Source organism: Eretmochelys imbricata, chromosome 6 (genome assembly GCF_965152235.1).
Source record: "Eretmochelys imbricata isolate rEreImb1 chromosome 6, rEreImb1.hap1, whole genome shotgun sequence".
NCBI classification, from domain to species: Eukaryota; Metazoa; Chordata; order Testudines; family Cheloniidae; genus Eretmochelys; species Eretmochelys imbricata.
The window spans coordinates 18,449,300-18,470,870 of record NC_135577.1 but is presented as its reverse complement, the minus strand read 5'-3'; the positions used below and the strand labels follow the sequence as shown (position 1 = coordinate 18,470,870).

Here is a 21,571-nt window from a genome sequence, read left to right as displayed (position 1 = left end):
AGTTATTGATAGAATGCTGACTGGATTAAAAATTGCATAGGCAGCCAGAAATATTTGCATAATATTGCCACTCCTTTTGCCAAGCATCTGTTACTAACTTCAGGGAACAAAGTACCCTTTCCCCACCCCTCAATAATTATTATTTTATTACTGAGTTATGGTAGGATCTAGAGCCCCAATCAGGGGCCCATTGTACTAGGTCCTGTGCGTACACAGAACATGACAGTCCCTGTCTGACAGAGCTCTAAAGCAAGTCTAAAGCAAGTAACTGCCCCCTGCATTGCGCTCTGGAGGCTGCTAAACTGTCCCCTGGGAGACTCTCCAAGGGTGTGAATGCCAAAGGCCTCTAGGGAGAGCCCCGCTGCCAGCCCTGGAGCGTTCCATCCCAGGGACCACGGGCAGAACCAACCCAGCTGAGCTGCTCTGTCACCGTGGGGTGCAGGGAAGTGGAACAGGAATGACTGTAACAGGGTTGAGTTTAGCTCCATCACTGAGCACGTGGATTCTAACATTGCTCCACTAAAGAGTGGCTCCCCACTGGCTCTTACACTTTTGTGAGACGCTGCAAAGTGATCTGGAGCCTTTGGAACTGCAGGATTGCTGGCTCCTTGTCTGTTTGTATTGCACTGAATTTGTTTCTTTAGTTAAAAGATAGCCTTGGAGATAATAAAGATCCTGCCTGGAACCCCAGGAATGTCTCATGTTGTCAACCAGCTGTTTGGGGATAACATACTCTGCTGTGATCAGTTACCATTTACAAATCCCCAGTTCTCTGTCCCAGCTCTGGCACAGGTTAGAGCAGCCTGGGGGCTATTCTTACTTGCACTAGCTGCTAATGGTCACCAAGGAATGACCTCCGAGCTGGGGATGCATTTCGGTTACTCCTCCTCCCCACCTCTCCCTGTCCATGACACTCCCGCTGCACCAGTCTGTTGGCTATACACCCACTGGGGACTCCTTCACACTGGGGATATCCTCAGAGGGAGAGTTAAAGGCTGACTCTGCTCCCCTTGTGCCAGGTGAGTGGTGAAAAGGGAGTGGAGCAGGTGAAAGAATCTGGCCCACTGTGGGCATCTCTGCTCTGAGTCCCCCAGGCTTCCTGCTGGGATTTAGAATTTGTCATTCCTGCCATCACCCTCTTTCTCCTTCTGCTCCTGCTGCTGCTTCCCTGGGGGAGATTGTTGGGGCAGACTCCCAGGTTTTACAGTAACTTTATGTCTCTTACCTTTCTCTCTTTCTTCTCTGAGTTTTGCAGCAGAATCTCGGAGATCGATCTGAGTGAAAACCTTTATGGTCACATCTACGGCAGCCTCTCCACCATAGAATTCCATCAGGAGGTTCTTCGTATCTATCCTGTCGGCATTCTCCAGCCGACCCCAGGGGATGGTACCTTTCCTCTCAAAGTCAGAATGTGATAGTTTGTCTTTAAATTTTTTCAAGTCTTCCTGAGAAAGGTTGTCAAGGGCTCGTAAGAGCAGGTCACTGATTCTGCTGCTTTTGTTTCCCATCACTGGGCACCAAGAGAGAAGCTAAAATGCAATGTAAAGTCTTGGTGTTAATCATTAATTGTGTATAACAACAATTATTCCCATGTAGAGGAAAGAAGTGGTGGGAGAAGATCACTGGGGCTCATAACTCCTCAGTGTTTCTCTCTCACAAATGATTCTTTGTGCCTGTGTCCACATCTGTAAAATGGAGATAATCCTACTGATTTAACTCACAGGGGTGTGGTGCAGCTTAGCCAATGTTTGTAAAGCCAGGAGAGTTTTTAGGAAGATGGGGCTATGGTAATAGTATTTGTCATCCAACTGGATTTGAAAATAGAGGTGGGATACCCTAATTTAATTAACATTTCAAAATATAAACCCAGAAAATACAGTCCTGGAATATCAGGCCCTGCATCCTGAGATCCAGTGTTAGCTTGAGAGAACCTCATGGGTATTTTGGATATCAGAGCAAGATGAGGTGGAGCAGCAGTAATTTCTGACACACGGTGCGTCTACACAGCAACTGCGGGGTGCTGGTACCATCTTGGGCAGACAGACAGATGTGACATTCAGCTCTACTTGAACAAGGGCCTAAAAATATCAGTGTGGGGGCAACACAGTCTAGACGCACAAGTAAAATCCCGCCTGACCTCCTGGATACATGCCCGGGTAGCTAGCTCAAGCCACTGCCCACGCTGCTACTTTGAGGCGGGAGCACAAACACAGCTCATGCACATATGTCTACCTGCACCGGGAATTACACATCTCAGTTGCTGTGTAAACATCCCCATGGGCCCCATTCTGCCAGGTCTCACCACCCACATGTATAAACTACAACTAGTTCAGATTAAAGTCAGCCCATCCCAAGAGAAAATGCAGAAAGTGATGGACTTACTGTTAGTCAGAAAGTTCACACAAACATCATCTGATGGCCCTGGTTTGATCTGTTTCTCTCAGTCTTGTTTGTGTTCAAACACAGACATCCAAAAAAACCCTAGGAAGAGGAACAGGAAACTGCTCAAAGTTTATTGTGCAATACAAAGAAACTAAAACACCTCCAGCTAAAACTGAACTTCAGCACTTTCTGAATTTCTCTACCAACCCTCATACCACAGCAAGTAGGATTTAAAGCCTTCTTAGTCCATGTATATATATTGTGTTGGTTTTTATTCCTTTTATTCCTTTGGCTTCAGCAACCTGTTTCTCTGAATATTGATGTCATGAACTCCATAGACATGTTCACCACTTTTCCCTTCCCAAGTGCAGCAGCTTTAACCAAGACAAGCCACATATGAATAGTGTGCAACAGACAGAATGGAGTTTGGACTTTGCATCATCTTGATACATAAATAGCAGTGATATTAGCAGGAGTTGGGACTTACATCCTGTCATAAATATAAAGGGAAGGGTAACAAGCCTTATGTGTGCGGTAACATAAAATCCCTCCTGGCCAGAGGTACAGAATCACTTACCTGTAAGGGGTTAATCAGTTCAATTAACCTAGTTGGCACTTAAACAAAAGAACCAATGGGGGGGGGGAATACTTTCAAATCTGCGGGAGAGGGAAGGTTTTGTTTGTGCTCTCTTTGTTTTGTTCCCTCTCGGGACAAAGAAAGAGACCAAGCAGGCAACCCAGCTCCTAAAAAAATCCTAAAATAATACATCTAAAAGTACAAACATTGTAAGTAATAGCAAGAAAATAAGTTAGATTATCTTTTGTTTTAGCTTGTAAATTTTCCCTATGCTAAGAAGTCATTTTATTCCTGTTTTGTAACTGGGAAGCAAAGTTAGAGGGGAATTCTCTGTGTTTTAAATCTTTTTATTTACCCTGTGAAGTTATCTTCCATCCTGATTTTGCAGGTGTGATTCTTTTACTTTTTTTAAAATAAAATTCTTCTTTTCAGTGTCCTAAAAATCAGGGATTTGGTCTGTGCTCACTTTGTTAACCTATTGGTTGCTACATTATTCTCAAGTTTCCCCGGAAAAGGGGGTGAAGGAACTTGGGAGGATATTTTGGGGGGATAGGGCTCTCTGCCATCTTTCTGGGGCAATTCTCTTTAAGATCAAATAAGCAGCAATCTCTGAGTTGGCTCACACCCCACCACCCGCCACCATTTGGGGCTTTGTTGCCTTATTTTAAGAATTTCTCACTTTTTTTGTTTTTGTTTGCAGCTGCCAGAAGCCCTTGTCCCAGCTGAGAAGTGGAAACGAGAGTTTTGCTGTTCATTTCAGCAGAGAAATAAGAAAAGTGGGAATGGGAATCCGTTGATCCCATTCCTCTTAGGATGGAAGGAGAGAGAGGGATTTCCGCCTGGTGGCATATCTCACTCAGCTGGTGTAAGTCACCTTAGAACTACTGCCATGGGATGGCCTATATACGGGTCCCTAAATACCAGTGGCAGATTTAGAGTTAGTGGGGCCCTGTGCTCAGCTTCATTTTTGGGGTCCCCTCGGGACCCAGCCAAGAAAAAGAACATTCTCTCTAATCCCCCTCCCCGCCCGTTTTTCATTCTTTTTTCTTCATCCTCCTCCTATAAGTAATAGGAAGTAAATGAAAATAAAGGGAGGTACCTTGATTGTTTTTGTAGTCTAACTTATTTTTCCATAGACCACTTGAAAATCGCGGAGGGTCTCAGTGGACCACTTAATGATCTTTCCAAATGTTGTTTGTACCGTTAGCTAACTATTGTAAAGCACTTTGGATAAGAGCGCCTTATAAAAAAAAATGCAAAAAAACATTGGGGTGCGGGGTCTGGCCAGGAGTTAGGCTGTGGGAGGGGGCTCAAGGCTGGGGGTGCAGGGTCTGGAGGAAGTTAGGGTGTAGGAGCAGGCTGGGGGTTGGGGTTCAGGGTCTGCCCAGGAGTTAAGATGCAGCAGGGGGCTCAGGGCTGGGGAAGGAGGTTGGGGTGTGGAGCGCTTACCTGGTGCAGCTCCCATTTGGTCCGAGGGGTGCAGGTGGGAATGTGTGTGGGGGGGTAGGAGCTCCCATTTGGTGCTCAGGGTGGGGCTAGGTATATGTGGGGGGTGCAGGAGTCAGGGCAGGGGGCTGGAGGTGTGGGCTGGAGTCGTGGAGCTGCTCCCAGCCCCCTGCCCTGAGTGGCTCACAGCAGGGGGCTGGGGGGCTGTGTCGGGCGAGTGAGAGGGCCCCGCCCTTGCTCTGCACTGCCCCGATTCCACCTCCTTCCCCAAGGCCCCGCCCTGCCTCTTCTTCACCTCCTCCCCTGAGCACGCTGGGGCCCCTCCCTGAGCACTGGCGAACAGCACCCTGAGCACTGGCAAACAGTTCCTCGGCGGCAGGGGAAGCGCGGCGGAGGGGCAAGGACCTGGCACACTTTGGGGAGGAGGCAGGGGAGGCGGAAGCTTGGCTGCCAGTGGGGGAAGAGCCTGCAGCAGGAGCTGGCAGGACCAAGCTTCTGTCCCTGCAGCTGCCTGGCCCTGGGGCCCCCTGTCATTAGGGGCCCCGTGCCAGGGCATCCTGTGTTTTACTGTAAATCTGCCCCTGCCTCAGGATGTCCTTCACGCCCTTGTACCTCAGGCTGTAGACAGGGGGTTCAGCATGAGGATCACCAAGGTATAGAACACAGCCACCATTTTCTGCCAGACCCTGAGCTGTCAGATGAGGGTCGTAAATACGTAAAGATCAGGGTCCCATAGAAGATGGAAATGACAGTCAGGGGGGAGGCGCAGGTGGAGAAGGCTTTGTGCCTTCCTGCAGCGGAGCGGATCCTCAGGATATCAAAGATGATGTAAATGTAGGAGATGAGGATGATGAGAATGGTGCCTATTGTTTCTATGGCTGCAAAGATGAAATGCATTAGCTTATTGATGCGAAAGTCAGAGCACGAGATTTCTTGGAGTGGGCGAATATCATAGAATCATAGAGTATTAGGGTTGGAAGGGACCTCAGGAGGTCATCTAGTCCAACCCCCTGCTCAAAGCAGGACCAATCCCCAACTAAATCATCCCTGCCAGGGCTTTGCCAAGCCTGACCTTAAAAACTTCTAAGGAAGGAGATTCTACCACCTCCCTATCGAACCCATTCCAGTGTTTCACCACCCTCCTAGTGAAAAAGTTTTTCCTAATATCCAACCTAAACCTCCCCCACTGCAACTTGAGACCATTACTCCTTGTTCTGTCATCAGCTACCACTGAGAACAGTCTAGAGCCATCCTCTTTGGAACCCCCTTTCAGGTAGTTGAAAGCAGCTATCAAATCCCCCCTCATTCTTCTCTTCTGCAGACTAAACAATCCCAGTTCCCTCAGCCTCTCCTCATAAGTCATGTGTTCCAGTCCCCTAATCATTTATGTTGCCCTCCGCTGGACTCTTTCCAATTTTTCCACATCTTTTCTTGTAGTGTGGGGCCCAAAACTGGACACAGTACTCCAGATGAGGCCTCACCAATGTCGAATAGAGGGGAACGATCACATCCCTCAATCTGCTGGCAATGCCCCTACATATACATCCCAAAATGCCATTGGCCTTCTTGGCAACAAGGGCACACTGTTGACTCATATCGCAGAAGAAAAGATCGAGAACATTGGAGTGGCCGAAGGACAGACTGAATACAGTACACATAGGCACAATGGCATTGAAACTGGCACATAGTTAAGAGCCAGCCACCAGCTGGATGCAGACTCTCTTGGACATGTTGACATTATAAAGCAATGGGTTGCAGATGGCCACGAAGCAATCTATGCCATCACAGCCAGGAGGCAAAGCTCATTGTTGGCACAGAAGGAGAAGAGGAAAAACTGAACCACACACCCAGGGAAAGAAATGTCTTTACTCTTCGCTAGGGAAATGACCATCGCCTTGGGGGCAATCACAGCGGAGTAGACAACATCTAAGAGTGACAAATTGCTGAGGAAAATGTACATGGAGCTGTGGAGTTGGGAGTCAACCCTAATCAGCACAATCCTCCCGACATTCCCCACCAGGGGGCAGAACTAAATGGCAAAGAAGAACACAAAGAGGATGTTTTGCAGCTTTGGACTGTCTGTTATTCTCCAGAAAATGAAGCCAGTCACCCTGGATCCATTTCTCCTGTCACTGTGCTCTGTGTCAAAGAAGAGGCAGAAGAGGGGATAGAAGCAATGGGTACCACAACAATAAATCTGATGTACAGTGGAGACTCCTGTTATCTCTTAAGAGGTGCCTAAATAACGGAAATTTAATTTAGTCATAGATTCCAAAGCCCAAAGGAACCATTTTGATTATCTAGACCAGTGTTTGTTTGTTTTTCATTTGTGGACCAATCAAAAATTTTGAATGGAGGCTGAAATCTTAGACATAATCTGTGGTCCCCTAGGAATCCATGGACCACAGGTTGAAAACCAGTGTTCTATAGTAACAACAACCTTTTGAGGACCCCTTAGATATAGTCTGTGGACCCCAAGGCATTTGCAGATGACAAATTCAAACCCCTCAATCTAGTCTAATTGCTTGTGTAACACAGGTCATCATTTTTTTCCAATATTTTTCATTGTAAACTAGAACATATCTTTTAAAAAATCATCCAATCTTGAGTGAAAAATTGTCCATGAATGAAGTATCCACCATGACCCTTGATAAATCGTCCCAAAGGTTAATCACCCTCACTGTTAATAGAGGCCTTTTATGAAGAGCTGGTCAAAATTCCCACTTACCCCCTTGGAAATTTAAGTTAGACAGTTCTACATGTGGAATCCTCAGTATTGGAGGTGTTTCAGAGCAGGTCGGAAAAAACCACCCATCAGGATGTTAACTTGGTGTTACTTGGTCTTGACCCCGCACAGGGAGCCTAAATTGACTACGTGAGGTCCCTTCCACCCTACATTGCCAGGATTCCTGAATAAAAGTATTTGTATTTATTATTATTATTTTATTTTATTTTTTTGCAAAAATGCTGAAATTTCCATGGAAAATTCAATGAAAAAGAGATATGTTTGTTTTTGCAGGAGGAGGGCAGTTTTCATCTATTTCCTAGGAATTTAGTGTTCCCACTCACTGTAGGAGGGTCTGATCCAAAACAGACTGACGCCAAGGGAACTTTTCCATTTATTTCAGTGCACTTCAGGTCAGGCTATTTGGGAAGATGATGAAATCTGATATTAACAGCTATCAGAGTGAGAAGCAAGGAAAGGTAACATGCTATGTATTTGAAACTTCTGCACTCCCTACAAGAGGATATCTTCAAGGCAAATGGATTAGTAAAGTTCACAAAGAATTATAAATTTATATGAACTCAAAGGGGAAAAAACATTACCTCTTTTATTGAACTACTAAATATGAGATTTTGAATGCACCGAAGTCAGGAAATGGAAAGCAGGGTCTAAAATCCCAAAATGTTTGTGATAGCTTTACCTACCTTTAACTGATGAGTAGAAACAACATCCGTAATAAAATGGCATAAGCAGCGCACTGGCCAACTCAGCCCATGCAAATACAACCAGACCCACCCAAACATATCTCTACTTGGGCTCTTACCTGAAATCTCCGTGAAGGTAAAGTTATGGAGCCAGATCCTGAGCTGGTATAAACTGGAATTGCTGGAGGATTTTTAAATCGAGCACTTTAATACTTTGAGATCATTTTTGTTTAAAGTCTTACAAATAAAAAATAAAAACATGGTGAACAATATATTTGCATGAATATTCAGTCATTTTCCTGAGATATGGATCTTTTGCACAAACTGGTCTCCTTTGGTTGCTTTTTATTACAGCTCCTAGTTTTTTTCAGATTTGCCCACCTATGGTTATGAACAAGGTCACCAAAAACAAAGTTCTTGCATTTCTCTATGAGACAAAGAAACACCAAAGATAGGAATCAAAATCTCCATAGGGAAATGGAAGCATAAAGTCACACTCATCTGGAAGCCCGATTTCCTAGTATTGTGTCTATTTTGATACGCGATTTCTAGAATTCTTTACCTTGTCAATGTGAAAAATTAAAATGCACATGCGTGCTCACACGTACACACACATTTCAATTGTCCTGTGTGGATTAATCACATTTCACCATAATAGGAAACCACAAGAAAACGTCAAGAGAAAAAAATATATATTAAACAGACCATTGAAAAATAAAGTATTTTTCCACAAAATGTAATTTTACTGTGTAATTATATCCTTTATAATTTCCAGGTTTCAGAACTGATCCTAAAACATCATCAACTCTTACCTTGTTATAACACCGCAATATCCAGAACACTTCCAAATGCTGTGTTCCCTCTTAACTGTGATGTAATGTGGGATAGAAAATAAATTAATTCAAGAATCATTTTCAGGTAGAAAGAGCCAAAATTGCTAGTAAAGTAAAAAAAAATCTAATTTCTAAGTGAATCACACTAATTCTGTAGCTATTTAGAGAAACTGAACTGAAAAACAATGGCAGAGAAAAAGAATTACTTTAAATAGAAGGAGGGGAGCATTATGGAATTTCAAAAGTGGGGAAGCAGAGGCAGCAAGCGAGTTTGGAAAAGCTTCCACCTCAAGAGGAAAGGACCCTAATGAATATTAAGGAAAACATCTCTCTCTCTCCCCCGTGCTCACCATGCAGTATCTTATCATCATGTATAATATAGGGCTACAAATCTCTATAATTTACTATGAGTGAGTGGAGACAGTGGGAGGACCAGCCTGTCCTTCTCAGAAGATATTTCTTTAGCAGAGTCATAAAGCAGCTTCAAAGAGAATAGCCACTGATCTCCACCTAACGGGCCACAATGAGACACTCTGGTAGTTGGAATTGCAGGTCAAACAGCATCAAGAAAGATGGTTCCCTTGGAACCTAGGTGGGTCCAGATGTCCCTGTTCTTTCTCCCGCTTCAAACTAAGAAGAAAACTGAACTATGCAAGAGATATTTCATTTCATTATCAGTGTGTATCCACCCTAAACACATGAGACCTTCCATGGGGGCAGAGAATGGTGCATTGGGGAAACCAGTGCTGCCCGTTCCATTCTGTACTGTCTTTTTTAACAATCTTCTCTCTCCAGGGCTGTCAACTGGGAATATTTCACCAGCACAAAACCCACTCTCGGAAATTTTAAAGGAAAATGTTTGATATTCAAATAAATGAAACACATTTTTAGAAAAAAAAAAAAAACAAACCTCTGTAACCCTTCTGCCTGTCAGAGTTGGCAGCAACAAGGGCCGGGTTCAGTATCTAGGGGTTCCATTCTAATAACACAATGCAAAACCGGCTCAAGCCCCCAGCCAGTGACCTGGGACAAATATATACCACCCTCGCTGGGCACCTCCAAGAGGCAATACTTCCCCTCTCGCAAGCACATAGTCCGAGTGTAGCAAAAAGCCTTTTAATAACAGAGAGAAACAACGTGGCATTATGTTGGGGAAACACCACCAACAGGATTCATAACACAACCCATGAGCAAAAAACCCACCCCAAGCAAACTGGGGAGTGTCCTTTCCCTTTGGTTCTTGAGTCCAGCAACCCAAAATCACCCAAAGTCCCAAAAGTCCAACGACCCAAAAGTCTCTGTCCCTGGTCAGAGGAGCCCCAGAGTTCGAAAGTTTATCTGCAGAGTTTTACCTCCCAACCTGGGTGGAGATTGGGGGGTGGGGTTAGGGGCACCTTACATGGTCCAAAGCTGATGGCCCCACCTCTCCATGGGGCTCCGCTCTGTCAGCCGCCCCATGAGCTGCTCTAGGCAGCCAACAAACTGCTATGCTCCACCAGCCGCTCTGCTCCACAAGCTGCTCTGATTGCTGTCCCACAAACTGCAATGCTCTGCTCTGCCAGCCGTCTCGCAAACAGCTCCACCATATATCTTCAGGCTCCCCCACTACTTAACGCAACACTCAGTGATTTCAGCTCTTAGTAAGTTTACCTATTTTGTGATTTCAACTTGTAGTAGGGGAGCCTCAGTGCTGGTGCACCATTAGCCCAAAGTGAATTCAGCTCAGCAGCCTGCAACTATACTCCTGATGGAATCAAAATTAGCTCTGATATTCTACCGTGGAGAGAGGAGGAAGTGCAATTAGCATGTAAAGCCCTCACCAGAGGCCCATACCACATAGCATTAATACATACCCCCAGTCTCTCTCAATTCACAGAGTTTTGGAACCCATGTCCCTTTCCTAGCGAGTGCTACTTAGTTGATGGCGAGTCCCTCCATCATAACAAAAGGCCAAGTACAGTTCCACTGTCCTTGATTCCCATAATCAGGGTAATAACAATTTATTCTTCCTGCCCCAATAACAGAGACACTGGGGATCCCACAGCAGCCAAAGTGACCATTTGAGCACCTATGGCCTCATTCTAGGCGGGGTGGGTGTGCCTATGCAAATGAGATCAGCCCCTGAAGTTCTTTTCCACAACTTGCCACACTTCACCACCAGATGTCAGGGTGGAGCTCATCCTGACTCTGCTTACACCTCCATTAAACAATATTCTTTGAAACCAAGGGGTAATTTTAAACAGACTATTTTCCTCTTCGTTTAACTCATTAAAGCACAATGGGCCAGATATTCGGTTGGTATAAATCAACATAGCTCTGCTGATGCTGATGGATCCATGACAACTGACACCAGATGATGATCTATCCTGATATTCCCAAACACTTGACATGCAGCGTTCAGGATACTTTAGGCAGTTGGTCCCATTTCACTGCAAGTTATTTTGTGAGAGAAAATGAAGACCATATTTTGGGGTCAAAAGCATCAGCATTTTGAGAACAGAAAAACAATCTTCTTTCTTGGCAGACAGAATGGATTTCGGAGCTTTCCCAAGGTATCAGAACTGAAAGAAAAATAGATGAATCACCTTATTCTTTTCCTCATAATATTAAAACTTGTTGCAAGAGAGAGATCTCTCTTTCTTGAATTCAAATGGATTGGATAAGGGGTAATTGGAGACACAGTTTATTTGTTCTGCATACACGAGGGGACAGAATTCCTCAGAGCTCTGAATCTCAGGTCAGGCACAAGTGTGTGTTGGGGGATCATTAAAATACCAGGTTTCAGAGTAACAGCCGTGTTAGTCTGTATTCGCAAAAAGAAAAGGAGTCCTTGTGGCACCTTAGAGACTAACCAATTTATTTGAGCATGAGCTTTCGTGAGCTACAGCTCACTTCATCAGATACCAGTTACATCTCCCGGCAGCAGGAGAGAGTTAGACACCAATATATGGTCTTCAAAAGTAGTTCAAGTTCCTGGACATGTTGATGTTTCTCTTTATCTTTCCCTCTGTTTTATGCAGTCCATAAATCTGAAAATCCCCCTAGCAAGAGGCACATCCAATCACAAATACACTAAGAGGAGCCCAGCAAGATTATAATCAATATCCGCTAGGATTATAGCTGTGAATACAGTTTCCTTCAGAGCAGCAGGACTAGACATCTGTATGTTGCACAGCCAAAAGTCAATGAGCATTCTGCTGTTCAGCGCTGAGAGAGAAGGAAACATTTGAAGTAGAAGCACGAGAGAGTCCAGAACTCCAGTAAAAAGTCAGGAAATGCACCTGCATGTGCCCGTCTGATTCAGATCTAGATTGGGCGCTGTCAAGGGCCCTCAGCAAAGAGCCTGGCATGACACATGCTATTTAGCTGAACCCTTATCAGGCAGGATAACTAGGGTGATGCAGCAGCTGGGAAGAATGGAGATCCTGTCAATGTCCCTGAAGGCCTGGATGTGAGCTCAGATTATATCAGGACCAGTTTGGAGAAGATATCAGTGAAAACCCTGGAGAGGGGGATGCGCCTGGCCAGAGACTGGAAGTCCAGGCTGGTTACTGCAACTCTCCATCCCCTCCCTCCGATTGTTTTCTGGATAAATTGTACTTTCAACACCGAGGTCTTTGTAAGTTATGGCCAAATAATTTGCTGTCCTGGATAATATACCATGCATTGCTGTGTGTGTGCCTGTGGTGTAGTGGAGACGCCATGCCATTTCCACAGCCTCCTCTACCTTCCCCTCCCCTCTACCAGCTTCTGCTGGGCACAGTCCAAAGTGGATGCAGAGCACTGGGGGAACTGGTTTCTGAAAAGCCAACTTTGCTGTTTAACCAAGAGTTCAGAGTATGGGCTATATGGCTTGTGCTGAAGCCCATGGTCTCTAGCAAGTTCACAAATAGAAATCAGTGCCCCTCTGTCCAGTTCACCGCAGGCAGGCAGGTGGGGGTGGAGAGGTTCAAACACCACTTGGATCAATGCTCTCCAGCCAAGCTCAGGCTTTGGTTGGTTTCCTTCATTTCCCCCCAATCCTGGTAGCTTATGCTGGGAAATTTCTCAGGCAGCATGAATTCTCAATGGTCTTTCAGGAGCACTGGGGGTGCAAACCTGCTAAGGCCTCCATAATAGCTAGGGCCCTACCAAATTCACGGCTCACTTTGACTAATGAAAAAACCCTCTGACCTTGAAATTGACCAGTGTCACCATTTCAGATGTTTCCATCTGAAATTTCATGGTATTGCAACCAAGGGGGTCCCGACCAAAATGGGATAGTGGGAGAGTTCAAAGGTTGTTGTAGGGGGGTCACAGCATTGCCACCTTCACATCTATGCTGCCTTCAGACCTGGACTCTGATGGCAGCATCCAGCAACCTTTCTGAAGCTAGAGGAGGTTCCCAGATGTGGAGGTGGGTCCCTGCTGCTGGGAGCAACTCAGCTGGGGCATCCTACCTACTAGTTCCTGGCAGATCAAAGCAAGGGCCTTGGCCAATTTGGGGGCATCCAGAAAAATGGACACCTGAGCCCCAGAAGGAACTGCAAGGGAAGCCCCGAGCCCCAGCTGCAGATGCCAGGTAGAAGCCCCAAGCCCAGGCATCAAGAGCGTCAGAAGGAATGGGGAGGGGCATGAAAGCCTTGAGCCCGGGCACCCAGAGACGTGGTTGGAGCAGGACCCTTGTCAGAAGCTGCCAGGGCCAAAGCCCTGAGCCCAACGCCAGGATGCTGCAGTGCACTGGCTTCTGCACTGCCTCTGGAGGTGCGTCTGATATCCCCACAGAGAGCAGCCATACAGGGGACGTCCTGTCCCCAGCCCAGCAGACTAACAGCTTGGAGGCCCCTACTGGGGGACTCCCAGCAGGATGGGGACATCAGATTTCACAGGGTGGGTGTAATGTATGATTTGTGACATGTTGTTCACTGCTGTGACATTGGTAGGGCCCTAGCTATAGAAGAAGATCGAGAGGTGGCTTGGTTACGGTGTAGAAGTCCCTTCATGAAGAGAAAAAAACGAATACCGTCTACAATCTAGCCAAGAAAGGCACAACAAGAACCAACAGCTGTCAACTGAAGCCAGAGAAATTCAAATGAGAAGTAAGGCACACATTTTTGACAGTGAGGGAGACTAACCACTGGAACAAATTACCCAGGGAAGAGGTGGATTCTGTTTCCTGGTGTCCTCACATCACAACTGATTGTCATTCTGGAAGGTGCCTTTTAGTGAATTACAAGCTATTGGGCTTAATATGCTGGTAAGTGTGTGAAATTTCATTGCCTGTAAAATAGAGGCCGGATTAGGCGATCAAATTGTTTCACAACCTATGCCTCTATGGAAAACTCAATGTGGGCTGAGGAACAGACTCTGCTGTTTTACTGGGTAGCCTGCTTGCTCCCCAGAATCAATAATGAGCAAGTGGGGCGATCCAGGGTGCAGCTCAAACATCCAACCGGGCTGGCCAGGGGCAGACATCAGGCCTGCAAAGGAAAGGTGGGTGTGGCAGTGACTTCCCAAAGGCCTTTGGCAGGAACTCAGCCCATTGGGCAAAGGTGGTGAGGCGGCTGTGACATCACAGAGCTCCCTTGACATCAGCCAGGCAGGACAGAGATGCGGGGCAGGGGGAACCTCGGAGACCCCTGTGGCCTTGCTGCAGCAAGCCTCCATCTCACAGTTCTCTGTGAGGACCAAGAGAGGATTGGTGTGGAGGAGATTCTTTGGGAGTGTTTGCATTTCTGTGCGGATTTTGTCAAAAGAAGTCATCATCTGTGTCGAAGGTAGGCTATATGTACAAAATGGGGGACCCTGAAAAAGACTTGGGGTCATGGGGAATAATCAGCTGACCATGAGCTCCTAGTGGGATGCTATGGCCAAAGGGGCAAATGTGACCCTGGGAGCCGTACATAGCAAAATCTTGGGTAGAAGTAGAGAGGTTCTAAATCTCTGTACTGGGCACTGGTGCAACCGCTCCTGGAATATTGTGTCCATTTCTGGTGTCCGCAATTTGAGACAGATGCTGATAAGTTGGAGAGGGTTCACAGAAGAGCGACATGAATGATGAAAGGATTAGAAAACATGCCCTGTGGTGACAGACTACAGGAGCTCAATCAAAGAGAAGATTAAGGGATGAGCCTAAGGGAACAAATATTTACTAATGGGCTCTTCACTTTAGCAGATAAAGGTTATGATCAGACAATGGCTGCAAGTTGAAGCTAGACCAATTCACACTGGAAATAAGGCGAGCGTTTTTAACAGTCAGGGTGTGGAGCAATTCACCAAGGGTTCTGCTGGATCCTCCACAACTGGCTTTTTTTAAAATCCAGATTGGGTGTTTTTCCAAAAAATCCATTCTAATTCCTATGGGAATTATTTTCAGGGAAGTTCTATGGATGATGTTAAACAGAAAGTCAGACCAGAGTGGTTCCTTCTGGGCTTGGAATTTATGAATCTGTGACTCGCTGGGGGCGTTTGAAATTTGTCCCTTTTTGATTCCCTCTTCCTCCTTCCCTCTTGTCTCTTCTCTTTGCTCTGCAGCTCTTCTTCCTGAGGAGGGTGGGGCTCTGCTCCTGCTGTCATTGTAGGGGGCCTTCACAAAGAGGTGGGGCTGGAATTGTTTGCTGATGGTGATCTCCACTATCCTGCTCTCCTGTGGTGACTAGTGCTGTCTTTTGCCCGTCTGTTGAGAATGCTCAGGCCCCAGGCCCTGAGAGTCTCCACACTGATTGGCCAAGTGTGGGGTTATTGCTGAGTCAAAAGGGAGGAGACTCAGGCACTCTTGGCTGAGTACAGTGAGGCCTAAGGCTCAATTCAATGGCATTTCTTTGTCTGCCTGTAAGGCGAAATTTTTTGAAGCCTGCTTCCAATTCATTCCAAAATTTCAGGGAATTTCTAGGCATCGGTGGGAAGAACCTTGTTGATTTTAGTGACAACTGGAAAACAACACCGTCAGAAACGCCTGATTTCCACACTGGGCCCCTTACATTGGTGCTGTAAGCTGAAGAGCCTTGTGACTTCAGAGTTAATTCAGCCAGTCAGTGCTAAATCTCCGTGGGCGATTTGCATAAATCAGCACATGAACCTGCAGGTTTCAGTGGGAGCGATGGCCAAGGCAGGCCGCAGGGTTCGGGTTCATGCTCAGGGTTAGCGGAGTGAGTGAGCGACGGGTGGCTGAGTTACCGCTGATGTCACAGGGTTACTGCTCAGGCCGCTCTGTCTGCAGCACCACCTGGGCAGTGACTGTCAAGGGGAAGGTTTTGTTGATTTGAAACTTATAAACCAGCAAGTGCAGGAGAGGAACGGCTTGGACGATTTGGCAATCAAACGTAGGTTTTGTGGCAGCATCCTGTGCAATTGGTACTGGTGCAGGGACAGAGACAGCACTCCTGCCTCTCCCCCCCCTCCTTAGCTGGGCCTACATAAACCAACCAGTGTTCAAAACTCTAGTTAGTCTCTTTTAAGACTGAGCAAATAATTCACAACCAATTATTGATATGATGAATTTTGCTGCCTCCTCTCCTTTCATAGAATATGAGCAGTTTATGATTCCCTTGAATGAAGTCGTTCTTCTAAAATCAACGTGCATACAAACCAATGGCTGTTTCAAAACCAAAAATCCCAAAAAGGATTTAAAAATGCAAATTGGATTTTTAAAATATAAATTTAAAAACCATTTTATTTGTTTTAAAAACCCAAACTATCAGGGATAAAATTTGAAACTATGACAAGCTATGTTAAGGCCTATAGTTGCTATAACCTATTAAACTAATTTAAATTAAATAAATACATGAAGAAATCCATGTTTGCTGCCAAGTTTCAGAGGAAGTCAAACCACTGAACTGTTGGAAGTCACTGCCTAAGCACCTGGCTCCAGAGTTTGTTGAAATACTGAGCCTGATTTTGGCAGCAATAACCTCTTCTGTGGGTGCAGACAGAATATTTTCTTCATTTCAGTTGATGCAGCTTCTTCATTCAAATTTAAGAAACTGATTAGGAGATGAAAAAGAATAAACGCTTCTTTTCCTCTTGTAATATATGAATAAATGCTAGAGAGGAGGAGATGTGAGCTACTACTTCTAAAATCTTGAAGGACATTATGACGAGGAACAATCAGTTCAATTAACTAACTAGAGGTACTTCTTTACCTTAGTTTGTTTTAAATGAAAAAAAAAATGTTTCAATCAACCTTTTTGTTTTTATGTAGCCTGCAAAACCAGCAAGTCAACATGTTTTAATGGTTTCCTATTCATAGAATCCTAGAAGATTAGGGCTGGAAGAGATCTCAGGAGGTCATCTAGTCCACCCCTGCTCAAAGCAGGACCAATCCCCAACTTAATCATCCCAGCCAGGGCTTTGTCAAGCCAGGCCTTAAAAACTTCTAAGGATGGAGATTCCACCATCTCCCTAGGTAACCCATTCAAGGTCATCACCACCCTCCTAGTGAAAAAGGTTTTCCTAATATCCAACCTACGCCTCCCCCACTGCAACTTGAGACCATTGTTCCTTGTTCTGCCATCTGCCACCACTAAGAATTTCATGAGAATCAATCTTTCATTAGAAAAATACTCAAAAATACAAATGCAAAACATTTTGAATTAAATCAATCCACCCTGATCTTTAGTGTCTTGGGGTCTGGGCCTCTGAGTCCTGACTGAGACCCTCATTGGCTAGGAACATCCAGGAAGCCGGTGACAAATTCCAGTCCTGTTAGCATCCAAGCCTCTATAATCCAAGGAACATCTGATGGCAGTGGGAGACAGAGGGGCACTGAGAATTTCTAACTCATGATTGCAAACACAGAGATGTGTTATTGTCTTTGAATGGGGGACAAGTAGTAAATCCGTCAGGATTCTTGCCCCAAATAACAATCACCCACTGTCCTTTTGAGCACAAGGGCTCTAAAACTGCTGGCATGCTCAAATCTCTCTCCTGCTAGGACTTAGAGAATTTTCTCCATCCCCATGATAGAGAGGTAAAGAGAAAGGAAGTGACCTGTCTATGGTCACACAGCAAGGTCATGCCAGAGCTAGAAAGAGAAGCATGAGAAAAGAGTTGTATCAAAAATGTTTTGCATTTAAAACTAACTGATTTCTTAAACAAAGGAAATGTGAAGTGTAGTTAGTGAATTGAAATGATACATTCTGGTCACCAGGTGTTTCTAGATTTATGAACTAGTAGATCCACAGATTATTCATAGATTGAAAGAGGAAAACAAGTTTGCCTGTTTTGTGAACTCTAGATGGTGTTCTTAAATATCAACGAACTGGTCAATTGAATGGAACTATTTGAATAAACTGAAATGAAGAAAATATTTTCTGCACCTTTCAAGGAAGCTATTGCTGTCCAAAGCTGGGTTAGCATTTCAGCTAACTTTGGTTCCAGGGGCTTAGCTAACACATCATTAATTTTAAGTAGATGATTTTTAATAAAGAAGCCTGTTGTTAATTTAATTACAAATCCAGTTAATATTTTTTAAAAATAATCTATTTTTATCCACCCCACTAGGTATGAAAGGGCCTCTTAGCTCATTTCCCAACCCAGAAAGGGCTGATCCTCCTCCATCCAAACTCTAGGGTGGGCACCTCTCTCTGTACTGGGCTGAACTGAAAGCCAGGATCCAAACACTCCTCACTCTAGGATCATAGAATCATAGAAGGTTAGGGTTGGAAAAGGCCTCAGAAGGCAATCTTGTCAGGACCAACCCCAACTAAATGATCCCAGCCAGGGCTTTGTCAAGCTATGCCTTAAAAATCTCTAAGAATGAAGATTCCACCACCTCTCAGCCTGGTCCAGTCCACACAAGAGATCCACTTCCTGGATACTACAGTGCTAATAAACGATGGTCACATAAACACCACCCTATACCGGAAACCTACTGACCGCTATTCCTACCTACATGCCTCCAGCTTTCACCCTGACCACACCACACGATCCATCGTCTACAGCCAAGCTCTGCGATACAACCGCATTTGCTCCAACCCCTCAGACAGAGACAAACACCTACAAGATCTCTATCAAGCATTCTTACAACTACAATACCCACCTGCGGAAGTGAAGAAATAGATTGATAGAGCCAGACGAGTTCCCAGAAGTCACCTACTACAGGACAGGCCTAACAAAGAAAATAACAGAACGCCACTAGCCGTCACCTTCAGCCCCCAACTAAAACCCCTCCAACGCATTATTAAGGATCTACAACCTATCCTGAAGGATGACCCAACACTCTCACAAATCTTGGGAGACAGGCCAGTCCTTGCCTACAGACAGCCCCCCAACCTCAAGCAAATACTCACCAGCAACAACATACCACACAACAGAACCACTAACCCAGGAACCTATCCTTGCAACAAAGCCTGTTGCCAACTGTGCCCACATATCTATTCAGGGGACACCATCACAGGGCCTAATAACATCAGCCACACTATCAGAGACTCGTTCACCTTCACATCTACCAATGTGATATATGCCATCATGTGCCAGCAATGCCCCTGTGTCATGTCCATTGGTCAAACTGGACAGTCTCTACGTAAAAGAATAAATGGACACAAATCAGATGTCAAGAATTATAACATTCATAAACCAGTCGGAGAACACTTTAATCTCTCTGGTCACGCGATTACAGACACGAAAGTTGCGATATTACAACAAAAAAACTTCAAATCCAGACTCCAGCGAGAGACTGCTGAGTTGGAATTCATTTGCAAATTGGATACAATTAACTTAGGCTTGAATAGAAACTGGGAGTGGCTAAGTCATTATGCAAGGTAACCTATTTGAGAAAACCTGGATTTGTGCTGGAAAAGGCCTAACCTGATGATCACTTTAGATAAGCTATTACCAGCAGGACAGTTAGGTTGGAGGAGGTATTGTTTCATATTCTCTGTGTATATATAAAGTCTGCTGCAGTTTCCACGGTATGCATCCGATGAAGTGAGCTGTAGCTCACGAAAGCTCATGCTCAAATAAATTGGTTAGTCTCTAAGGTGCCACAAGTACTCCTTTTCTATTTCCCCTTGTTTTTTCCTACCCCCCCCGCCCCTCAGACGTTCTTGTTAAACCCTGGATTTGTGCTAGAAATGGCCCACCTTAATTATCATGCACACTGTAAGGAGAGTGATCACTTTAGATAAGCTACTACCAACAGGAGAGTGGGTTTGTGGGGGGGGGGATGGGGGGGCGAGAAAACCTGGATTTGTGCTGGAAATGGCCCAACTTGATTATCATACACATTGTAAGGAGAGTGATCACTTTAGATAAGCTAGTACCAGCAGGAGAGTGGGGTGGGGGGAGAGAAAACCTTTTGTAGTGGTAAACATCCATTTTTTCATGCTTTGTGTGTATAAAAAGATCTTCGATACTTTCCACAGTATGCATCTGATGAAGTGAGCTGTAGCTCACGAAAGCTTATGCTCAAATAAATTGGTTAGACTCTAAGGTGCCACAAGTACTCCTTTTCTTTTTACCACCTCTCTAGGTAACCCATTCCAGTGCAGGAATTTGGATCTGACCTTTGATGGTCCAGTGCTGCATCGCACTTACAGAATGGCTCTTTCTGGGTAAATCTCACAGTGCTTTGCAGTAATGGTAAGTATTAGATCCTCATTTTATTCCTGGGGACTGAAACAGAGAGGGGGAATGGCTTGCCCAAGGTCCCTTAAGTGAATAGGAGAACCACGAATGAAAGCCAGGAGTCCTGACTCCCAACACCCTGTCTCAGTCACTACAAGAAGTCACACTCAAAGCCAGGGACACTAGGAACAGGGTCCTGCTTGCACTTTCCAGGTCGAGAAGGGAGTGTTCCTGTAGTGGCTAGTGCAGTGGTCTGGACACAGAACTCCTGGGCTCCATCCCTGGCTCTATCACTGACTCCCAGTGCGACCCTGAGGCAGCGGCTTCTCCTGCCCAGGCCTCTGTTTCCATCAATGGGGTTGGGCTCCCTCCCCTACAGCCCTTGGGTCGTCACACTTCAGGAATGTGCGTGAGGTACTAGGAAATCTTGAGATGGGAGGTGTCCTGCTGGCTTCCAGTCAGTGTTCTGGACCCCAGGCTGCTAGCTTGAGTTTATCCATCCCCTGGCAATAAAACATTGTCTTGTTTTCACAGCCACTTTTGTTCTCCTGGTTTCTACTCCCTGCCCTGTTGGCAGGGCATTGTGCAGCACCCTTTCCAGCCCACCTGGGTGCGGGAGATCGAGGAGGAGGGCAGGGGACCGACCATCAGTGAGCATCTGCCATCCAGCTCCATCCCATCTAGAGCAAGTGAGTGGCAAGTGAGCATTTCCTCAGAGGCTTCCCTGTTCTGCTTGGGGAGGGGCAGAAATGGGGGGAATCTCCTCTTAATGAGACTAGATTTCCTAACACAGACCCCTGCAGCCCTTCGCTCAGCCTGGGCAGCTTGTTTCTTGCAGGGTGTTCTCCAGAGCCCTCCCCAGTGTGGTGGGAATGGCCCAGCAATAGGGCTCCCTGCCCATCCCTTTTCAGAGATTGTTCCCCAGGTCGAGAGTCTTTGGGGAGGGCAGAACCTGCCAGCTGCTGAACACCCACACCCCCAGTCAGTGAAATCAATGGGAACTGAGGGCAACCCGTGCCTCCTAGGATTGACACCTTGTGAATTTTCGCTGGGGACTGTCCGAGTTCTGCTCTTTCTCTGGCCTGGGAGGGAGTGTGGTCTATTGCAATGGAGAGAATTCCTTGCCCAAACTAACTGAGAGCCCCATTGCTTTGAAAGGACGAGACTCCCCCGGTGTCACAGGGCCCCAGTGGTGAGGGGAACATTGGGAGCAGCCTGTGTTGTGAGCTGCTGCCAGTGCTTGTGGAAGGCACCCCCTGTGCTCTGTGGTGGGGTGTGCAGTGTGGGAGACTTGCCTCAGTGGAGGAGAGGTGGGCAGGGGCTCAGGCAGGCCCGTTAATGAGAGGCTGCCTTGAGCCCA

General features: G+C 45.8%; 1 protein-coding gene and 1 pseudogene across 1 annotated transcript in view; both read right to left on the bottom strand.

The window, feature by feature from the left end:
- The window catches only part of LOC144265516 (NACHT, LRR and PYD domains-containing protein 3-like), a 41,852-nt gene extending 40,344 nt beyond the window's left edge, over positions 1 to 1,508 (bottom strand). Inside the window, exon 1 of the mRNA XM_077818161.1 lies at positions 1,226 to 1,508. Within this exon, the coding sequence (XP_077674287.1) occupies positions 1,226 to 1,508 (283 nt within the window). The remainder of the gene's footprint in view (positions 1 to 1,225) is intronic.
- Positions 1,509 to 1,950: 442 nt separating this feature from the next.
- LOC144266497 (olfactory receptor 5G9-like) lies at positions 1,951 to 20,172 on the bottom strand (annotated as a pseudogene).
- Positions 20,173 to 21,571: the final 1,399 nt, after the last annotated feature.